Consider the following 21915-nt stretch of genomic DNA (forward strand, 5'->3'; position numbering starts at 1 on the left):
ATCTTCATAGCTTTGTTTGGATTGCATTGACCTACTTTTCAGTGGGGAATGTACAATGCTATTTGCCTCAGTCTAGGTTTCCACATAGAGCTTGGCAAACGCTCTGAATGATACGCTTTCCTAACACATTCCAAGGCCAGATTATAGCACATATGGAAGTTCCTGTTTGCACTGGCTCAGCCTTCCCAACCCTGAACATGTCACCCCTGTAAACTTTCACTGGGTGCCTGGATTGGACACCCAGCCTCCCTGCTGATCTGAACAGAGCTTCTCTCTGCGAGTGAGTGTAGCAGTGCCTCCCTCCCACCCCCCACCCCCGCTTGATGGGGGACTTGCACCATTTTGCAGTCTTGTCTTTCTTGCTGCTCTTGGTAGCCATTTTTTTTTGTTATGTCATAGAATCATAGAGTTGGAAGAGACCACAAGGGCCATCCAGTCCAAACCCCTGCCAAGCAGGAAACACCATCAAAGCATTCTTGACATATGCCTGTCAAGCCTCCGTTTAAAGACCTCCAAAGAAGGAGACTCCACCACACTCCTTGATAGCAAATTCCACTGCCAAACAGCTCTTACTGTCAGGAAGTTCTTCCTAATGTTTAGGTGGAATCTTCTTTCTTGTAGTTTGAATCCATTGCTCCGTGTCCGCTTCTCTGGAGCAGCAGAAAACAACCTTTCTCCCTCCTCTATATGACATCCTTTTATATATTTGAACATGGCTATCATATCACCTCTTAACCTTCTCTTCTCCGACTCCAGGCAAAACATACCCAGCTCCCTAAGCCATTCCTCATAAGGCATCGTTTCCAGGCCTTTGACGATTTTGGTTGCCCTCTTTTGGACACGTTCCAGCTTGTCACATCCCTACAGCAACGTTTCCGGGACCACGGCACTTCCTCAAAATTCTAAATGTGTCGACTGGCCCCAAAAAGTTGGCAGCCTTGCATAGAGCCAAATTCCATTGAAATCAGGAGGACTGCCTTCCAGGACTGCCACCTTATTAATCTTAGCTGATTTATTAAATTGGATAGAAAGCAATAATGCACACTTTCCTCTTTTTTATATATGGTGTCCGTTTAGCACTTTCAGTGAGCTACTGTATGCGCTGCTAAAAGGCCACTCACAACCCAACATACGGTACTTCTGAGCAAACCTGCTTGGAATAAGACTGCAAGAATGCTTTCACGAGCAACCTTAAAAACATCTTCTAGTCAACCATTCAATTCCACTTGTGAGCACCATGACCAAAAGTAGAATAGACCTGGTTTTAAAGAGGTCGTACATTCAACTCCAAGCAATATAGGTTTTAGTTCCATTTTACAGGTAAAGGGAATACACACACAAAACCACACACACTTTTTATATATATAAAAAAATCTAAGTATAATTCCTGGGCACAGCCCAAATGTCACACAGTCTTGATCATTAATTTCAGGTTCTAGGCAAAGGATTGTCCCTGGGCCGAATCCTAAGGTGCGCCACCTTTCTTCCCACTTTCAGACACGACGCACAACTTCTCACGCTGAATGTGGAGAACCACCACCGCCCTCCCTGCGCCCAGCAAGGGCACCTCTGCGCGCGCGCCTCCCTGTGTGCGTAGAGGTCAAACTCAGTCCCTGCTCTTTCTGATAGATTTCGGAAGAGCTCTTCTCCATAGTGGAGGTGCTGATCACTCCCTGAGTGCACACATGAAGTAAATAAATAAAAAGTTAGCAGCGGCAAAGTTGGATACTTGCAATCCTGCAAAACGGCTCCTCCCACCCCAAGAGGTGCAAGAGGTTTCGAGAGAAGGCGAAGGAAGGAAGAGGATCGGCGCGCATGCATGTGGAAGTTGGGCTCTCCCAACTCTGATGCGCCTGGAAGGGACCACCTGATCCTCTTCGCGGGGGTGGCACCCATGCCACCTGAGTCACCCCTTCCTTCCTTCCTTCCTTCCTTCCTTCCTTCCTCCGCGTCCTCGCTTGGTCTCCATGGCGCGCGCGCAGCCCGGCCAAGTTCCTTGGAACTTCGCCTCCCTCTGACGCAAACAATCGTCGCGGGGCCCCGGCCTCTCCTCCTTCGCAGCCAATGGGAAGTTGGGGGAGCCCTGGTCGGGGACCAATCACGGGGCGCTGGACAGTTCCCCGGTCCGAACTGACCTTCCCCGGCCCGGAGGGGATAAAAGAGCCTAGAGGAGGCAGCCGAGGTTTGGCTGCTGCTGCTGCTGCGCGGTTGCTGCCTCTCCTGCGCTCCGGGAAGGGAAGCGGCGATCCAGCTCTGCGCAAGCGGCGGCGGCGGCAACGACCGGAGGAGAGCGGGGAGGAGGAGAGCGCAGGCCGCGGAGGAGCTCGCGGAGGGCCGGGCTGAGCTGCGTGTGGTTGCCGAGGGCGGAGAGCAGGAGCGAGAGGCGCAGCTCATTCATTGCAGCAGCACCAGCAGGAAGCCGGCTCGGCTGCAAGGAGCCGGCAAGCAGCGTCGGCGCCCACGCGCAATTTCCCCTCTCCAAGTCCGAGGCGGCATCATCGCCTGCAGCGGAGGCGAGGTAAGGATGATTCCGCTCGGGCTTCTTTCCCGTCGAGCAGCCGCTTCCCCTGGGCTTCGAGATGCGTCCGTCCACCCACCCACCCACCCGCAAGTGGGGCGGGCGACCCCTTTCTCTGCAAAGGCAGGAGGCGCAAGGCGAGATCTGGGGCGAAGGAGGAGAGAATTGGGGGCGCGGGAGGCGAAGATGGAGATGTGGGAAGAGAAGGGAGGGAGGGGCGCCTCGAAATGATGCGGGGGAATCGCAGAATTGTCGAGTTGGAAGGGACCCTCAAGGATCAACTAGTCCAACCATCCAGGACAGATAGCCATCCAATCTCTGCTTTAAAACCTCCAAGGAAGGAAGAAGGAGAGTTTGGGGGGCGGGGAGCTGCAGAGCTTGGGGTTGCGAGAATTCCATTCTGCTCTGAAGCCTTGGCCCCGGAGATGGTTCCCCTAAAAGTAATAAGGTCCTCTCCAGAATGCCATGGGACAGGAGAGAGAATTTGCCAAGCAAGGAAGGGAGCAGGACTCCTGAGCTTGGAGGTGAGGAGAGGTGGAGGGCCTGGAGAGGGCAGCCTGGACTTGTGTTGGAAGAAAGATGAAGGCAGCTCCTCCAGAAGGCAGCAAGGAGAGGAGGAGGTTGCTGGAGAAGGTGGGGAGAGCTTAGAATTGAGATCATGGCGCTGCAACATCTGGAAAGACAAAGTTGTGGCATTTCATTGGTCTGAAATGGGGACGGGCTGTAGCTCGGTGGCAGAGCATCTGCCTGGCATGCAGAACGTCGCTGGTTCAATCCCCAACATCTCCAGGTATGGCTGAGAGACACACCCTCCCTGAAACCCTGGAGCTCCACTGCCGGTCAGTGTGGGCAATACTGAGCTAGATGGACCAAGCAGCTGCCTCGCACTGAAAGCACTTTGGGCCCCTGAAAATGACCAAACTGGCCAATGGAGAGTGCGCATTGAGCGAGTTTTTTTGTGGTAAATCGCACTCAAACCATGTTCACTGCAGCTGCCAGAATGCGACCAGATTTGGCAGCGGTGTGAGGCTGGCGGTGTGGCAACTTCATGGTTGGGTGCAGTCACACACCCAATTCACTGCACGCTATTTTTGCATAGCTACGCTCAACTGGGGTTCTCAGGGACGCCAGCTCGGTCATGTGAACTGAGGCTCCTGTCACAGGCCTGCCAGCTGATTCGCTGTGACACCTCCTCATAGTGTGTCCCTTCCGACCAACGACCTCTCAATTGTTTCATAGCAAGCTTCTCTGAGCCAGGAAGCGGGTACCTTTCAACTTCTCAGCAAGCGCCAGTAAGACAGAAAACTCTGTTTCTGAGTTGGCTTGCAGAGTTCCCTCATCTCAGGGGTGTCAGTAGGAAGAGAGAGACGCAGCAGTGACAACAACATGCTTTGATAATCCCCTTGTGCTGGGCTCAAAAGATGCCAGAAAGGAGGACATCCTTCTAAAAAGCAACAACTTTTGCTCCATTAGGTGCTTGGGAAACCCACCAGCTCCAAAGCCCGTAAGGCGGCCCTTTTCCAAACCGCTGTCTCTGGTGGTCAGACAAGCCTACCTCACAGGGTTGTCGTTGGGGGTTTAAATTAGGAGAACCATGGGTATGGCACCTTGAGCTCAATGGACAAAAAGGTGGGATATAAATTCAATAATAAATAAATATCTTTTTAAAAGTTGCCTTACAGGGAGCCCCTCTCCCCCCCCCCCACCCTCACTCCACAAACTTTGGCATCATCTCCCGCACACACACACACACACACACACAGCAATCCAGTGCGTTGGGGGAGCACTGGGTTGTTGTCAAGGGTTGCTACAAGGAAGAAAATTACAAATAAATATAATTGGGGCGGGGGAAGGGAATTGTAAACAAATAGGAAGTCACATTACTGCATGTGTTACACTGATTGGGAATCTAGGGGTGCAGAGGGAAGATTTGTAGTTTGCTACCTTTCTGAATTTTAAATCTGCACAAATTCTGGGCTTCGGTTGCATGGAGCTGGAGCAGCCCATTGAGGTTCCACGAAGAGAGAGGAGCAAATGAAGCTGCCTTATACCATAGAATTGTAGAGTTGGGACGCCAAGAGTCATCAAATCCAAGCCCCTGCTATGCAGGACTCTACACTGAAGCCTTCATGACTGATGGCCATCCAATCTCTACTTTAAAACACTCCAAGGAAGGAAGAGTCCAAAATAAAGAATTGGTTTATCTAGCTCAGGATTGCCTACACTGGTTCAGTGGGAGACAATCCAGCTCATCTGTTGTCTACACACTGCCTGGTAGCAGCTCTCTAGCTTTCAGACTTTTCCAATATGGCCTGGAGTTGCTGAGGATTGAACCCGAGACTATTCTGCATGCATGCTCTGCCACTGAGCCACAGCCCTTCTGCCAATATGCTTCACCATGTCAAAAACTGTGCCTCTGAAGCTCATATCGTTCTGAGAGCTTCAGTTATAATTCTCGTTCAGTGTTTGATGTGCTGTTTATGCCTCAAGCTTTGAATTTCATAACCTATCTTATGCCTCTTTGGGGGGGGGGGTCAAAGCAAACTAATCTCCTCCTGCTATTTTTCGCGCCCATTAATGATAAATGCCTGCTCAACAGAGTTTGGCGCAATCTAAGGATGTTGCAAGGGATGCGGGTGGCGCTGGTCAGGCTTGCTGATCAGAAGGTCCGTGGTTCAAATCCCCGTGATGGGGTGAGCTCCTGTTGCTCGGTCCCAGCTCCTGCCAACCTAGCAGTTCAAAAGCATGTCAGAGTGCAAGTAGATAAATAGGTACCACTCCAGCGGGAAGGTAAACTGTGTTTCTGTGTGTTGCTCTGGTTCGCCAGAAGCGGCTTAGTCATGCTGGCCACATGACCCGGAAGCTGTACGCTGGCTCTATTGGCCAATTAAAGCGAGATGAGCGTCGCAACCCCAGAGTCGTCCACGACTGGACCTAATGGTCAGGGGTCCCTTTACCTTTAAGGATGTTGCAAGGCATGTTCTTCATTCTGTTATACCAGGAACTTCCAATCAATAAAGTTGACGTCGGTCACATTTACACATGATACCTTTATAGCACTTTGAACAGTCTTGGCTCCCGCAAAATAACTCTGGGAGCTGTGGTTTGTTATGGGTGCTAAAATTCCCATAGTTCCCTGGGAAGAAGGATTCACTGTTAAACCACTCTTATTTCCTAACATTTCTCAACACCTTTCACAAACTACAGCTCCCCAAATTATTCAGGGGAAGCCATGATGATTTGAAGTGGTATCACGGTGCTTTAAATGGGTGGTGTGAATGTGACCACCGATAGCTTTGTTAGTTAAATCAAAATAGATGTCATGTGGCTTTTTTTGGGGGGGGGGGGAGTTTATATTCCTTATCCTATCCAAGGAAACCTCAAGGGCAATGGCCCTGAACAGATTATTGCCTACAAGTTGTTTAGATTCCAGGTGTCTGGTAAAAGCTACCTTTGCAGTTTTCAGTTTCACCTGCCTTAAGGGAAGTTGTTTGCAGTCCAGACCAGATTTAAGATGCCCCGTTTGTTCAACCAGCTCTTCCCTCCCCGTTTTATTATATATATTTTTAAAGGGACATGGGATAGTGGGGTGAGGAGAGGAGAGTTAATTGCTAACTGTTGTGCTGAAAATCAAGAGGCACAAGAGGTGAAAGGGTGAGGGGAGAAGTGTCCCTTCCGTTCTCCTTGCAGACTTTGTTGGGGGCTTAGGCAATTATTATCTAGAGCTGCTTAAGATTCTGCTGCAGAAAGGAGGACATTACGGACAGTGACTAAATCAACCAGAGGGTTTGGTGGGATACACAAGTCCTGTGATCTTCAGATGAAGGGCGACATGCAAATTTAATAAATAAAACAGCATAAAATTAAAAGTCCATTGTGGTTTGGGAGGTGGAGAGGAAGGTTGAGGAGTTAGTGGAGGGAAAGACGACACCAAATTGGGAGGGGTGGCTAATACCCCCAGAGGACAGGATCACACTTCAAAATGACCTTAACAGATTAGAGAACTGGGCCAAAGCAAACAAGATGAATTTTAACAGGGAGAAATGTAAAGTACTACACTTGGGCAAAATGAAAATGAAAATGAAAGGCACAAATACAGGGTGGGTGACACCTGGCTTGAGAGCAATACATGTGAAAAGGATCTAGGAGTCTTGGTAGACCACAAACTTGACATGAGTCAGCAGTGTGATGCAGCAGCTAAAAAAGCCAATGCAATTCTGGGCTGCATTAATAGTACTATAGCATCTAGATCAAGGGAAGTAATAATACCACTGTATTCCGCTCTGGTCAGACCTCACCTGGAGTACTGTGTCCAGTTCTGGGCACCACAGTTCAAGAAGGATACTGACTAGCTGGAACGTGTCCAGAGGAGGGCAACCAAAATGGTCAAAGGCCTGGAAACAATGCCTTATGAGGAACGGCTTAGGGAACTGGGTATGTTTAGCCTGGAGAAGAGAAGGTTAAGGGGTGATATGATAGCCATGTTCAAATATATAAAAGGATGTCATATGGAAGAGGGTGAAAGGTTGTTTTCTGCTGCTCCAGAGAAGCGGACACGGAGCAATGGATTCAAACTACAAGAAAGAAGATTCCACCTAAACATTAGGAAGAACTTCCTGACAGTAAGAGCTGTTCAACAGTGGAATTTGCTGCCAAGGAGTGTGGTGGAGTCTCCTTCTTTGGAGGTCTTTAAACGGAGGCTTGACAGCCATATGTCAGGAATGCTTTGATGGTGTTTCCTGCTTGGCAGGGGGTTGGACTGGATGACCCTTGTGGTCTCTTCCAATTCTATTATTTGTGTTGAAGAGCACCCTCTGATAAGAATTGTATGATGGGCTCAGAGGGGCAATGTTTGAGTGGGCAGGGGAGTGTGTGTCCTAATCTGCCGAGAGTGGCTGGGGAAACTTAGCCAGATGGGCGGGGTATAAATAATATATTTATTATCATTATCATCGTCATCATCATTGTGCTTCTTCCTTTCCCAGCATTCTCACCGCTCTTGGGCCTTCATGAGGAAACGGCTTGGTAGACCACTGGGAAGCCACCTTCCTTGACCCGCCACCCCAGCGATGCCCTGGAACATCAAATGGCTGAGCAGCTACAGCAGCCACAGCTCCCAGTCCCAGAAGCAATGCAAGAAGTCCTCCTTTGCCTTCTACCAAGCGGTGAGGGACCAGCTGCCCGTGTGGCTGTTGGAGGACATGAGGCGCATGGAGGCTTTCCACTGGCAGGAAGGGGGCAAAGTCAGCACCTACTCCCCTTCTGAGGCCCTCCTCTACGCCCTGGTGCATAACCACCAGCCTTACGCCCGCTACTTGCTGAGCAACTTCCCTCAGAGCGCCCTGGCTACCCCCAGCCTTCACTTCAGCTGCTGCCATTCCTCGGCTCCTCACTTGGCCATGGCTGTGCGCTACAACCGCGTCCACATCCTTCTGGAGATCCTGAAGGCCATCAGAGACTTCCCGGCGGGCGAGCGGGCCAGCTATTTGGACCGCAGAGGGTGCAGCCGAGTGGAAGGAGGCAAGACCGCCCTCCACGTGGCTTGCGAGCTGGTGAGGCCCGAGTGTTTGCTCCTGCTGCTGGGCCACGGGGCCTCGCCCTGCCTCGTTGACTGCACGGGGAACACGCCCTTGGACCTGCTCCTGCATCAGATCTGGGAGAGCCCGGCCTCGAACCTGCGCACCAAGCTGCTTCTCCTGGACTCCCTGTTCCTCTTTGTGCCTCAGGGCTCCCACTGTGCCATGAAGCAGCAGCTGCTGCAGGACTCCGAGCAATGGCAGGGCCTGCTGGGGAAGCCCAGGTTCCAGTGGCTGGCGGGCTTAGCGCCTCCCTCCCTCTTTGTGAGGTCCATGCAAGTCTTAATCGGGACCATTTCACCAGATCAGTTCCCAGAGGCGCTGGACGACCTGCCTTTGCCACACTTCCTGAAGCCCTTGGACCTGAAACTGAAGAGTTAAGAACTTCCCCCCCCGGGGACGTCCTTCCTTTGCAGTTCCCGCTTGCGTGATGAAAATAGGGCTCTCGGCTCTTGCGCGGAGAGCCGGTGTGTTTAATATAAAAACTGTGGGAGCGGGAGAAGCATTTGTTTTCATTAGAATTTGTTTTGTTTTTTAAATCCCTGACTGTGGTGTTGTCTTTTATTTGAATGTGGTGGTGTCAGAGTGGAATACCTGCAGAGCATTTTGAGAGAAAAAGTCTTGCTTTATGGTACTGTGCAGATATTAAAAGCAAGCTTTGGCCCTCCAGGTGCTGTTGAGCTCAATGGCCAAGGGCTATGAGAATTGGAGTCTAGCAGTATTTGGAGGGCTACATGCTCTGCGTACATGTCTGAAAATGCAACGTAGGTGTTCAGAGCTAAGGCTAGCAGCCTAAATAATTCGATAAATCAGGGCTAGCCAACTTGCTGTCCTCAAGGCTTTGCTGGGCTCCAGCTTCCAATGTCTCTGAATGGTCATGATGGAGTCAGCAATGTAGACAGTACCAAGTAGGCCATTCCTGCAACGTGAAAATTGGCCACTGCTGCAAGCCTTCACTTCTTATTATACAGTTGTACTTTAGATCCCGAACGCCTTGGTACTCGGATGTTTTGGCTCCCGAACACCACAAACCCGGAAGTGAGTGTTCCGGTTTACGAACGTTCTTTGGAACCCAAATGTCCGATGGGGCTTCCGTGGCTTCTTATTGGCTGCAGGAGCTTCCTGCAGCCAACCAGAAGCCGTGCTTTGGTTTCTGAACATTTTGGAAGTCAAACAGACTTCTGGAACGGATTCCGTTCGACCTCCAAGGTATGACTGTATATCCTTTCTGTGTGATCTAGCCTCCTCTTTTAAGCACAAACACTGGTAACTCACGAAACAGGTCCAAACGTTACGGCGATTTCCCGAAGCGCTCATAAAAATGATTTGGATTGCACAGTCCCTTTTCCAGCCTTATCCTCAGAGGAGAAGGCTGGCCATGGCTATTCATCATGTGGACAATATTACCTCCAGTTCCAGAGACAACATGCCTCCCAAATACCATATGCTGGAGATGAGGGGTAGGGAGCATGCCAGGGGGCACATGCCATGGGCCTTTGCAAAGCCGTGGGGCTTTTAACCTTTGTTCTGATCCACTAATAGGGCTTATGCGCCTGCCAGCACATCCACACCTCTCGGGAGTGCATTGCACAGCAATTATAAGGGGTTGGGATATCGTTTTAAACATAGACGTGGAGCCATGGGATGCATTCCACGGAGGGCGAACATGGAGGAATATTTATATTGCATCAAAACGCAGTTGTTATGTTATGATAAATAACTAATCCACCTGGTCCCCGAATGCATTCTTTTATCTCCCTCCCCCCTTTCGTATTCCAGTACTTTGCAAAAGATGCCCATTTGCCGTTAAGAGAATTCTTACTTTATCTGCCTTCGGCTGGATGTGAATAACAGCACAGTCCATAGAAAGAGAAAAGCACAGAGGGTTTGGATTGAAGGAAGATGCTTTGTGGAGGCAATTGATCCATATTAGCTCATCTTCCCCAGTTCCACCTTGAGATGCCAAGTATCGCACCTGGGGGGACCTCTTGCAAGCCAAGCATGTTTCCCGTAACTGACCTGTGAGCAATTCAAATCAATGGAATCTGAGAAACTGATGGTTTGATGCAACTGAACATGCAGGCACCTGCCAGGGATAGATAATCAGCAATAGCACTGCTTAGATGTCCCCCCTCGTCCACGAGTAGCAGCTTGGCAGCATCACTGATATTCTGGCCAGGGCAATGTGTGCACATTCCCAGCAAAGGAACATCATGTACAGGATTCATTTTCATGTGTGCTTTGTCCCCCATTTATAAAGAGGTGAGTGGAAAAGCCACTAAAGGATCCTGAAATCCTGTGGGTGTTTGCAATGGTACCGGAGTGGCATATTGGCTAATCTGCCAGCCTGAAATAACTTAACACAGGATAGGATAGGATGGAGGGACAGTACCATAACACTTCCCGTCCAGGGATTTCTGTGCTATTTAACTGAACACCAGATGCTTAGACTCGGCCTTTAACTAGCTCCACTCCCCTCCCCTTCTTTTTTGCAAAATCAGTATCCCCACAGATTTCCCTTTCCCTAGGAAGCAGAAAGTGACTGATAAAGGTAAAGGGACCCCTAACCGTTAGGTCCAGTTGCGGACGACTCTGGGGTTGCGACGCTCATCTCGCTTTATTGGCCAAGAGAGCTGGCGTACAGCTTCCGGGTCATGTGGTCAGCATGATGAAGCTGCTTCTGGCAAACCAGAGCAGCGCACAGAAACGCTGTTTACCTTCCCGCTGGAGCGTTACCTATTTGTCTACTTGCAGTTTGACATGCTTTCGAACTGCTAGGTTCGCAGGAGCTGGGACCGAGCAATGGAAGCTCACCCTGTCACAAGGATTCAAACCACTGACCTGATCAGCAAGCCCTAGGCTCTGTGGTTTAGACCACAGCGCCAGGGTTGCCATATTCCAAAAAGTAAAAAACAGGGCACCCCAAAAGGTTTTTGGGAAGACCCCCCAAAACATGTTTAGACAATTGAACTGCCAAAGATAAGCGCCACCTTTCAGAAATTCCCCTGGATGTCAATTCCACCTTTGAAATCCCAGTACAGTAATGTCCAGATGTATGGCAACCCTATAAAAGAGGTCTTGCCGTATCCTGGAAAGAGTTGCAAAAAAAACCAAATAAATGCATTTTTTACTAACGCAGATGCTGGCCAAATTCACACCAGGCCTTTAAAGCACTATAACACCACTTTAAAGAGTTGTAGTTTCCTTCAAATAATTCTGGGAGCTGTGGTTTGTGAAGTGTGCTGAGGGTTGTTAAGAGACCCCTATTCCCTTCAGAACTGCAGCTCTCAAAGTTGCCTGTCAAGATGGCAACTTAAGATTGGTTGTTCGACTACTCTGGGAATTGTAGATCTGGGAGGGGAATAGGGGGGTCTCCCCTAACAGTTCTCAGCAGCACCCTTCACAAACTGCAGCTCCCATAATTATTATTCTTTTGTGGGGGAATCCTGTTTAAAGCGATCTCACAGCGCTTTATATGTGCAGTGGGAATGTGGCCGCTGTGGCTTCAATTACTAAGCCCTCTTGATTCTTAACATCTACCCTTCCTCCTTTGCTTAACACTCACCCAGAAAAAGTGCTACTGATCTGAAAAGCCTGCTCACTATTTCATAACAATTTGGTCGCGGAATTTGGAATGTTCTCAAAAAGCGCATCCTTCAGTACCCGCAGGGAAAAAGCACTGATTTTAACCTACCGTACCTAATTTCTCTGCTCAGTTGATTTCAGATCCTCCCAAGTGTCCCTATATTCCAGGGACAATCCCGGATTTACAGAAGCCGTCCCAGTTTCTGATTTGATCCCGGAATGTCCCGCTTTTCCTTAGGGCGTCCCTACTTTTGTCGGAGAAATGTGGGAGGGTACGGTATGGAGTTATGTGACTTCCCCGAGCCAAGGAGGTAAGTAACTCCACAAGTCTTAGAAGACATCTAAAGGCAGCCCTGTATAGGGAAGTGTGGTTTTTTATATATAAAAAAAACGTTCAATGTTTTATTATGCTTGTTGCTCAGTCGGGAGAGCACGGCACTGTTAATCTCAAGGTCATGGGTTCGAGTCCCATGCTGCGCAAAAGATTCCTGCATTGCAGGGGGTCGGACTAGATGACCCTTGGTGTCCCTTCCAACTCTGTGATTCTATGATTCTAACAGTTACTTTCCCATGATCCCAGATCCTCGTTAGGATCCGGAATTCATTAATGCTTTGGAAAGGTGCTGGGACTGCCAAAGGCTTTGAACAAGAGGCCTACTGTTCTGACACGGAGTATTACCTCACATGTAGCGATTCTGTTTCCTAACACTTGACAGCATGCCCAAATTGGGCCTTTCAAAAAAGGGTCAGTCATCGTCATCGTCACTGTGGCCTTTCTGCAGGGGCTGCTGGCTGAGAAAGGAAGGGGGGGGAAGCAGCTAATGCCCATTATACAGCTGCTGTCGTGCTTAATAAAGGTATCTGGGGTTGCTATGTCAACCAAACTAATGGGCAACAAGGCCAGCTTCCAAAAATGGCAGCCACAGAGCAAGAGCGGAAAGGGAGAAATCCCCTTCGCCTACAAAAGAAAGAGAAATATACTTTTATTTTAATCAGGATTCATCAAGGGTATATTTCAATCCCATTTCCAATCAATTCAGCCCTGGAATACGCGATGTGAAGTCCAGGAAGAAGAGAGTTACTCTGACCATGTGCAAAGTATCTCTCCTTCACCACTGAGTAATCATGGCCAAAATGCACACACCCATGGCAGGATTGTCCGGTGCCCAGCTGATTGCATATTTATTCAATTAACAAGATTGATATGCCGTTTAATCATCAAAACCTCAAAGCAGTTTATAGAAAAGAGACATTAAAATTACCGATAAAAGCAAAAACGATTTAGCCTTTAAAAAATCCCGAATAAAATACCAGCAGTTTTTTAAAAAATCATACATTATAAAAAGACATATGAAAAGGCCTATGAAATTTACATGTCTAGGGAGGCTTTTTTCAACACAATGGTTTTTTTAGCAGGAGCTAGAAGAAGTACAATGAAGGTGTCTCAATGGCCAACAAATCCCATACATTGTGACTCTTTCCCACCCCACCATATGTGAGAAAAAAATGAGAATTGCAATGATAGGACACTGTTCTGTTCCTTGCGTAAACATAGGAATCATTTTGAAAATCTAGTTCCAAACAACATGGAAGGAGGTTGGAAGGCAATAAGATCTCTGATTTAAAAATACTAGTACTACTACTACTACTAATAAAAATAATAATAATAATAATGGCTTTTAATTGTGCATTTGTATGCATAATGTTGCAAACTTCTGTGATGTTCTTTATGGCTAGCAGTATATAAATATTAACGAGTTCAATAAATCAAAAGTGGGGTGGCGAATCCCTTTTATAGCCATGAAGAAGAATGAAGGAAATATTGATCCCTCAAGTCTGGTCTCAGGATTGAGGGAGACAAATGCATTTGAAGAGAACAGGCCAACCAACATCACAACTACCGGTAGTTTTGCCTATTATACCACATATTTCCCACTACGTATCAGTCGGAGCATGGGCGTACCCAGGATCAAAACTAGGGGGGGGGCAAGGGGAGGGGCCAAGGCACGGAAGGGGAGGGGCCACAAAGTGGGCGAGAACGGCGAACTCGTGCTCCGCCGGGCTGTGCCCCTCCCTAGAAGCAGGGCTGGTGGGCGGAGGCGGAGCCCAGCCCAGCGGAGCGCGAGTTCAGCGTTCCCGCCCGCGCCGCACTCTCTGGTTCCCCGCCGCGCTTGGCCTTGCCAGAGGGCGCGACGGGGAGCTGGAGGGAGGGTGCGGCGCGGCGCGGCAGGAATGGCAAACTCGCGCTCCGCCGGGCTGTGCTCCGCCTCTGCCCACCAGCCCTGCTTCTAGAGTAGGGCAGCTGCCCTAACTTGCCCCGTGGTGGGTACGCCCTTGAGTCGGAGGAAGGTTCTGGAATTGCCGTACAATTGGCCACAAGCAGCCTGCTCCTGGGACACTCTGCAATCGTTTCTACACAGTCTGGGGGTGGCGGCGTTTGACATGGTTCTGACCTTGCCTGGCTGGGAAGTATTCGGCTCAGCTGATTTCAGAAAACGGTTATCTTTCTAGGCCAAGAGGTGTTGCATCACTCGTCCCCTATCACATTCGCAGCCCAGAGGAAAAAGGGGGGGAAGCAGCAGAGCATTGAGATCAAGTGGCAGGCTCAGAGGAGAGGGTGATATCAGTGTGCAGCTTAGACATGCTTGAACTCGCAGAAATCCCCAAGCTTTATAAACACACTGAGATGCTTAGCATTGGAACCCTGCACCCAAATATGATTTTTGTACATGCATTGGGAGAAAAGCCCACAACCAAATTATTTTTCCTACTGCACCTTATCTTTTAAGCTTGATTCACCTGCTGCCCTGTGATTAGGTTGTTGTTGTTTAGTTTAGTCGTGTCCGACTCTTCGTGACCCCATGGACCATAGCACGCCAGGCACTCCTGTCTTCCGCTGCCTCCCGCAGTTTGGTCAAACTCATGTTCGTAGCTTCGAGAACACTGTCCAACCATCTTGTCCTCTGTCATCCCCTTCTCCTTGTGCCCTCCATCTTTCCCAGCATCAGGGTCTTTTCCAGGGAGTCTTCTCTTCTCATGAGGTGGCCAAAGTATTGGAGCCTCAGCTTCAGGACCTGTCCTTCCAGTGAGCACTCAGGGCTGATTTCCTTCAGAATGGATAGGTTTGATCTTCTTGCAGTCCATGGGACTCTCAAGAGTCTCCTCCAGCGCCATAATTCAAAAGCATCAATTAGGTAGTTATCTTTAAAATAAAATTTTAAAAACAGCTTTTATCGATCCGTGTTTCTGGTTTCCTCCCAGGCCCTGACAAAAAGGACTCTTAGCCCAGTTTTCGAAACAGCATCTTGGGCGTTTGCATGCGCAAGTGGAAAGAACATGACCAGTATACACGTTGATGCTCCTCTGTTTGCAGGATCTTCAGAGTGCCACAGATGTTGCACAATGGCCACAGCCTCTCTGTTTACATTGGGAGGGGGGAAATGAGGTGGAGGGGTGTAAAGGGAGCTTGTGCGATTGTTCCAAGATCCCCCAGATGTTCTGCCTTCAAAAGGCCCTCCAAGAATGCCAAAGGTTTTCTGTAGAAACAGCGGTAATATTCTGGCAAGCAACTTATGTCACACCCACACTGTAAATTTAAAGCACGTAGCTTCCCCCCCCCCCAAATCCTGGGAAGTGCCATTTGTGTTAAAGGTGCTGGGAATTGTAACTTTGTGAGAGATTAAGAATCCCAGGATTATTTGGGGGAAAGTAATGTGCTTCAAATGTATTTAAAATGTCTGGTTACAGGAAAGCCCTTTTACAAAGGATGTTGATTCAAATACTGTAGCCATAGAGGGCTGTCAACCAGCTGTGTTGCCACTAAGTCACACATCACTTTTCCTTTGTTTGGGCAACAGATCAGATCAGCTGGCTGGCCAATTCTATCCTGTTCTTTGGAGAAGGAGACGAAAATGCGGCATTCCCTTTTCTCATCTGCCTCTTGTTTCTACATCCTCTTGGCAAGAAATGACCCACCTGTCCCCTTCAATAAGTAACCTGATTTATTCAGCCATGAAGAAATTCCTCCTTGGCCTCAATACACCGTCACAGAAGATACTCAGATTGTGTTGTATTCAAGAAGAGCAAATTGACTGTACACTGGACAACACAGGCTCCCCTCCCCTCTCTTCCTTTGGCCTCCAAGAAGCCTTGCTGTGCACCTGAGTCAGAAATCACCATTTCCATCACCAACACTTCTGCATGCAGAAATCAAGGTTCAGCAGGTAACACAAGCCCATGTCCCCTGTCACATGTGAGAGGGGTGGTGGAAGTCCACCGATTGAACAAGAAGTGGGGGACCACACATCACACAGCCAGACCGGGCCCACAGTTCAGACACCATTTTTGAACTTATATTTTGCACGTTTGTAACTTAGATACCGGTAGCAGTTATAAACATGCCTTCATTTTGCTACTGTAATTGCTGGTTCAAGACCTGGATTATGTAAGTAAATACTACTTTTACTTCTTCATAAAACAATGTGTGTGATTGTTGCTGTTAAGGGGGAGAAAAGCTGTTTCTTCAGTTGTTCTGGGATGACACACAAATTGGTTTGGCTTATTGGCAGAGCCGTAATCGCTTAAAAATGAAATTCTGCATTTCCACATTCCATATGGAATATTCCATATTCCAAATCCTGCCTTCCATATTCATTAGGGACCCCTTCAGGCTGGTCTTTTGATTTTGCAACTGTATTCTGCAACCCGTCATTGAAGCTGTAATAGTGCATCAGTCGTGGATTTATTCAGGAGCGTCCACACTGCTTTATTACTACTAGTTCTGCGATGCTCCCTCAGTTTTTGCATATTCTTGCCGCCTGGAGAGGCACTCTTGCGATATAGTGCAACGAAAACAGTACAAAACAAAACAAACCCCGTGAACATTTAAAGTGATGGGAGTTTAGCACGACATGCACAGACTGGAAACAAAGCAGTAGGTCTGCCCCACCCCCCCCAAAAAAAACTTTCAGGCAAAAACAGCATTGAAAGGATCACCTATAACCATTGATATAACCATCATGAGCACAAGTCATTGTGAACGCACAGTAAAAAGGATGTCTTTTGGGGGACCCTAAGACCTGATATTCCTACCTCTCTCTGTAGAGGCTGAGTTGTACAGACTCAGTACTGGCTTATTGCATCAGTCACAACCCTTGCAGCTGGAGGAGATGCAAATCCAGCAGTTGCACAAGTAACTTTACCATTTGCATGATGTCTGTGGGTATGCAATAGTCCGGCCCATCAAATTGACTCTAGAACAGGACAGGCTGTTTATGCCGCTGCACTGCTTGCTTGCTTGCACAGTCTGAAGGTCTGGAAAGCCGGTTTGTTCTGTTCACCGATTGCACAGAGAAAGCTCTCTCTTACAAGTACAAACATGCAGTCTTCTTAATCAGTCACATACTCTGTAGCCTTTCTTTCTTTCTTTCTTTCTTTCTTTCTTTCTTTCTTTCTTTCTTTCTTTCTTTCTTTCTTTCTTTCTTTCTTTCTTTCTTTCTTTCTTTCTTTCTTTCTTTCTTTCTTTTTCTCTCCACCTTCCCTTCTTCGTTTTCTTCTCTTTCTTCTTTGGCATCCTCTCCTCGGGATCTTTATTAGGGTGCAGGGACTGAGAGGAGAAAGGAAAGATCCCAGTTGGAAGCTGGCAGGGGTTACTCCCTTCTGTAGGTGCTAAGGGTTAAGAATTACCTTTAAGAGAGGACTCCGCATTCTATTTGTAGCTGTTTTGTTTTTGTTTTTTACATTAGTTTCCCATAATTTACTGTATTATTAAAAACTTTATTTAAAAATATTAGAATCATAAAGTTGGAAGGGACCCCCAGGGTTCATCCAGTCCAACCCCCTGCAATGCCCAGTACCTGCTGTGCTCTGACTGGTTTCTTGACATGCTGGCCACATGACCTGGAAGCTGTATGTCGGCTCCCTCGGCCAATAATGCGAGATGAGTGCCGCAACCCCAGAGTCATCCGCAACTGGACCTAACAGTCAGGGGTCCCTTTACCTTTGCCTTTACAATGATAAGCCTGTTCACATTAATCATACGGACAACCTGCAACAGTGTTGCTGAGAGCAGATGAAATACATTCTGACCATGCTCAGAGGCTCACTTTCCCCTGTTATTACAGGGTCGAGTCCTGGCACTGAAAACCAGATGTGGAGCTCTGCTCTGCTGAGCCCTTGCCAAACCTTAGCTCCGGTCTTCTTCCTTTTTCAGAATAAATGACACCACAGCTGGAGGCAGCAATGCTTTTCAATACCAGTTGCTGGAAACCACAGGAGGGGAAGAGTGCTGCTCTTGTGCTCGGATCCTGCTTGCAGGTTTCCCACAGGCATCCGGTTGGCCACTGTGAGAACAGGATGCTGGGCTAGATGGGCCACTGGCCTGATCCAGCGGGCTCATCTCAATTTCTTAATGTGAGTTTGCAATTTTTTAAAAAAGGATCTGCTCCAGCTGGGTAGTAGGAAGTCACACAACAGCTGCAAGAGATCTTGAGTCTGCAGCCCCTTTGTCCTGAAGTTGAAAGACTCCCAGCTCTTATACCTCCCACTTTGGCACACACGCGTTAGAAACAGTTGCCCAGAAACCGGCAAAACCTTGCAGAGTGTTTCCATGTGCGTGGAGTGGGGGAAAGCACACACAGGGAGGAAAAGAAAGCATTAAGCACTACTTCACCGCAAACCAGCTCCACGGGACAGTGTGCAGGGGCAGAGAAACCTTGGGGTGGGGGATGTACTCAAGGCCCAGCTTCCTTCTGCTGCTGAAGGCGGCTCTCTTATAATGGGAGGAAGGCTCTCAGCCACAGGGCGAAGGGGCTCTCCTCCCAAGGATCATAGCGGTCAACTTTCGGATTTGAAAATAAGGGATCAGCAGCCTCACCTGTCCCGGGGACAGTCTACGGCAGGCATAGGCAACCTTGGCTCTCCAGATGTTTTGGAACTGCAACTCCCATGATCCCTGACCACTGGCCCTGTTAGCTAGGCATCATGGGAGTTATAGTCCTAAAACATCTGGAGAGCCAAGGTTGCCTATGCCTGGTCTACGGTATAGCTAACAATCCAGGATAGCAGCGGGAAACGGCGCTGGAATAAGGGAATTTCCAGCAAAAAAAGGGAAGGTTGACAGCTATGCCAAGGATGCTGATTTTGCAAGTTAACTGGTAGAGCAGCCAGATCCCAGTTTGGGAAACTGGCATTGCAGAGGAAAGGGCCATAGCTCTGTGGTATCTGCTTTGCTTGAAGGAGGTCCCAGCTTGAATCCCCAGCATCTCCAGTTTGGGCTAGGAATAGACTCCTGCCTGAAACCCAGGACAGCTGCTGCCAGTCAGTGCAGGCAATGCTGAGCTAGACGGTCCAGTGGCCTGACTTAATATATATAAATTAACAAATAAGCATAACAAATGACAGGGCAGAAGGAAAATGTACAACACTTTAAGAGAAATATGGCACATGCTGCTTGCAACACTCTAATGTTTCAAAGATAGCATATTCAATTTGTTCTGCAGACAGTGGAATTATAGAGTTGGGAGGTACATCAGAGCTAATCTGATGAGATCCCCTTTTCCAGTAGAACTACTGGAGTATATCATATAGCCGAAGAAATATCAGAAGGCATAAATCAGGGATTTTGGAGGCATTTATTTATCTAGGAAATCTCACTATTCAAAAGAAAATTTCCCCAAGGAAACAGAACAACTTTTATCTGCTAGACTGGCCTTCTTTTGTCCCCAGGAGTGACAGCAAGGATCTGGCACCCGCATTATATTTAAATGTCTGTGACTAAAAGCTTGTTTTTTGGGGAATGCGATACATGACTGGGAATCGTTTTAAGCCATTATTAATTCACTTCATAGTTATAGTAACAACAGTGTTGGCCTCATTAGACATTAATGCGCCTGCCATTATTAAGCAGTGCCTGTATGAGATCAAGCATATTTCCAGGCACTAAATTGCCATTTGCCATGCTCAGTCCTGCTGCCAAACCCTCTGCCTTCTTCCTTTGTAACACTGCGGAAATCCACTCTTTCCCGACTGTCCTCTGCTCTTCGAGATCTCCATACACGCATGAACAAATGAATGAATGAATCTATTAATACGGTCGCAGACCAGCATCAACACATACAGTAATACAGATCAACACAAAGCATAACAAAATGCAAAAGGCAGTGTGAAAATAACGAGGATTTAAATACAAAAAATTAAAATCACTTCTTAACGGACTCCCTATAGTTGACATTTAGGGGTTGGGTCATTATGGGATATCACTTGCTTCCTGCGATTGATTGCAGACAAGCAAAATTTAGCTACATTTAATGTAGTCTTGGAATTCTTGTCCTCTAGCAGTAGTTTTAGACTATGATGATCAGATTCTTTCATGGACTTTTGCAAGACAGGTGTAATAAAAGTCAAACGTATATCGTCATACAAACGACAGCGTAAAAGTACACGTGAGGCAGTTTCTACTTCCATAGAGCCGCAAGGGCAGACCCGTGCAGTATATGGTTTACCCTCAAATCTGCCCTGTAGTAAGGCAGAAGGGAGAACATTGAATCTGACGAGGGTAAAAGATCGTCTGTATTTGGGGATCTGAATTTCAGACAGATAGCTTGCTGGGGCGAAACCTCTCCCATGGTCCCTTATTACAGAATATTTAGAATATTTTGCATGAACAAATAAAGCAAGAAGGGGACGACAGAGGACGAGATGGTTGGACAGTGTTCTCAAAGCTACGAACAGGAGTCCAACCAAACTGCGGGAGGCAGTGGAAGACAGGAGTGCCTGGCGTGCTCTGGTCCATGGGGTCACAAAGATTCGGACACGACTGAACGACTAAACAATGACGTTCCCTGTGCCACTATGCAAGAGTGTCTGCATGTCTGCAGTGCACCAGGGCAGAATTTTTGGTGTATGCTCAGCTTGAATGGTCCATGCGGTCGCATTTAAATTATTCCAGACTTTGCAGAAGAAAACTGAATCTTAAGTGAGAAGTTGTTACTCCATCAGCTCACATTGCAGTTTGTGTATTGGTTTAGTGATGTTAAGTTGCCCCAAGAAAGCCATATATATATATATTTTTTAAAAAAAACCCAAATCCAAGCATCTTTTTAAGAAAAAGGAGAGTTTATTGCACTTATCTGAAAGCACAATTGGGGGGGGGACCACATGCACAGGTGTACAGAAATGAAACTAAAGATGGTAAACATTTCAGACTGTTGGATGAAACATAATAAAAAAAACTTATTGGCTTAAAAGGGTTGTAAACACCAGCTAATACTGTATTAATGAACCAAGCAAGGTGCCCTATTACAGAGAATACAAACTAGCAAGCCAAGCCGTTATCATGAGGTCTTTTTTTTTTGTATAATATTTCAGTATTGTAACATGAACATCTCGTTCTTGGCCAGGAGGAGTGCGAAACAGCCCCGTTTCCACCCTCCAGAAGTTCCCGACTTCAGAGAAGTGTCTTGGATGCCTTCTGACATGTCACTTGCCGATGAAGCTCCCCAAACAGACCATCAAGTGACCTGGGTGAACCTCGGCAGCTGAGTTGGTTACGATCCAGTGGCAGTCTAAAAAAAGAAACTCCGAGGCCGGCTCCATATATAGGTTGAGGAAGGGATCGAGCAAAACAGATCAGGTCTCAGAGGGAAACAAATATGACCTGCTAGTCACCCTAAACTGAAAGGGAAGGAGCGTAACACTCATTATGCAAGCGCTTGTTGCAAAACAGGTATCTGCGGTGACCGAATGTTAAGTTCTCGATATGCAGAGGTGCCGTGTTCTTGGTTTGCAGTGGTTTCTCCCCAGAAATCTACCACAGGAAGGAAGGAAAGAAAGAAGGAAACAGGCGTGGCACTTGACCTGAGCGCTGGGTTCCCAAAGATTCTCCACACATGCCCCCCCCCCAGTCCCTGCTGTTAAGTTGGCTCATCCACAGGTTCATTAGCAGCTGCTTAAAAAAAAACCCAAGGGTGCTTCTGTTCCTCAAATAAACATATCCTTAAAACTATAAGGGAAGGCTTTCCCACCCAAGCCACTGGAATTAACCTCTCTCCTAGAGTTTTGGGGTTTTTCTTTTTCTTTTTAAACTCTCCATGAAATATAAATTGCAGTGATTAGTAAATTATCAAGCACTTCTGCTGTAAACATCTCAAGTGTAAGACATTGCAAGATATAGCTAATATAGCTTTAAAAAAGGACCATTCTGAAGACAAAACCTAACCAATACCAGAGACTCTCTCG

General features: G+C 47.7%; 1 protein-coding gene across 1 annotated transcript; it reads left to right on the forward strand.

Annotated features, from left to right (window-relative positions):
• Window positions 1-2378: 2378 nt before the first annotated feature.
• On the forward strand, window positions 2379-8633 carry ANKRD9 (ankyrin repeat domain 9). Its single transcript, XM_035105630.2, has 2 exons — window positions 2379-2518; window positions 7504-8633. The coding sequence occupies exon 2, from the start codon at window positions 7588-7590 to the stop codon at window positions 8473-8475; it is 888 nt and encodes a 295-aa protein (XP_034961521.2). The 5' UTR covers window positions 2379-2518; window positions 7504-7587; the 3' UTR covers window positions 8476-8633.
• Window positions 8634-21915: the final 13282 nt, after the last annotated feature.

This window comes from Zootoca vivipara, chromosome 1, assembly GCF_963506605.1.
Source record: "Zootoca vivipara chromosome 1, rZooViv1.1, whole genome shotgun sequence".
NCBI classification, from domain to species: Eukaryota; Metazoa; Chordata; class Lepidosauria; order Squamata; family Lacertidae; genus Zootoca; species Zootoca vivipara.

Coding starts and splice junctions, on each gene's coding strand:
- ANKRD9 (XM_035105630.2), top strand. CDS start 7,588: ATGCCCTGGAACATCAAATGGCTGAGCAGCTACAGCAGCCACAGCTCC.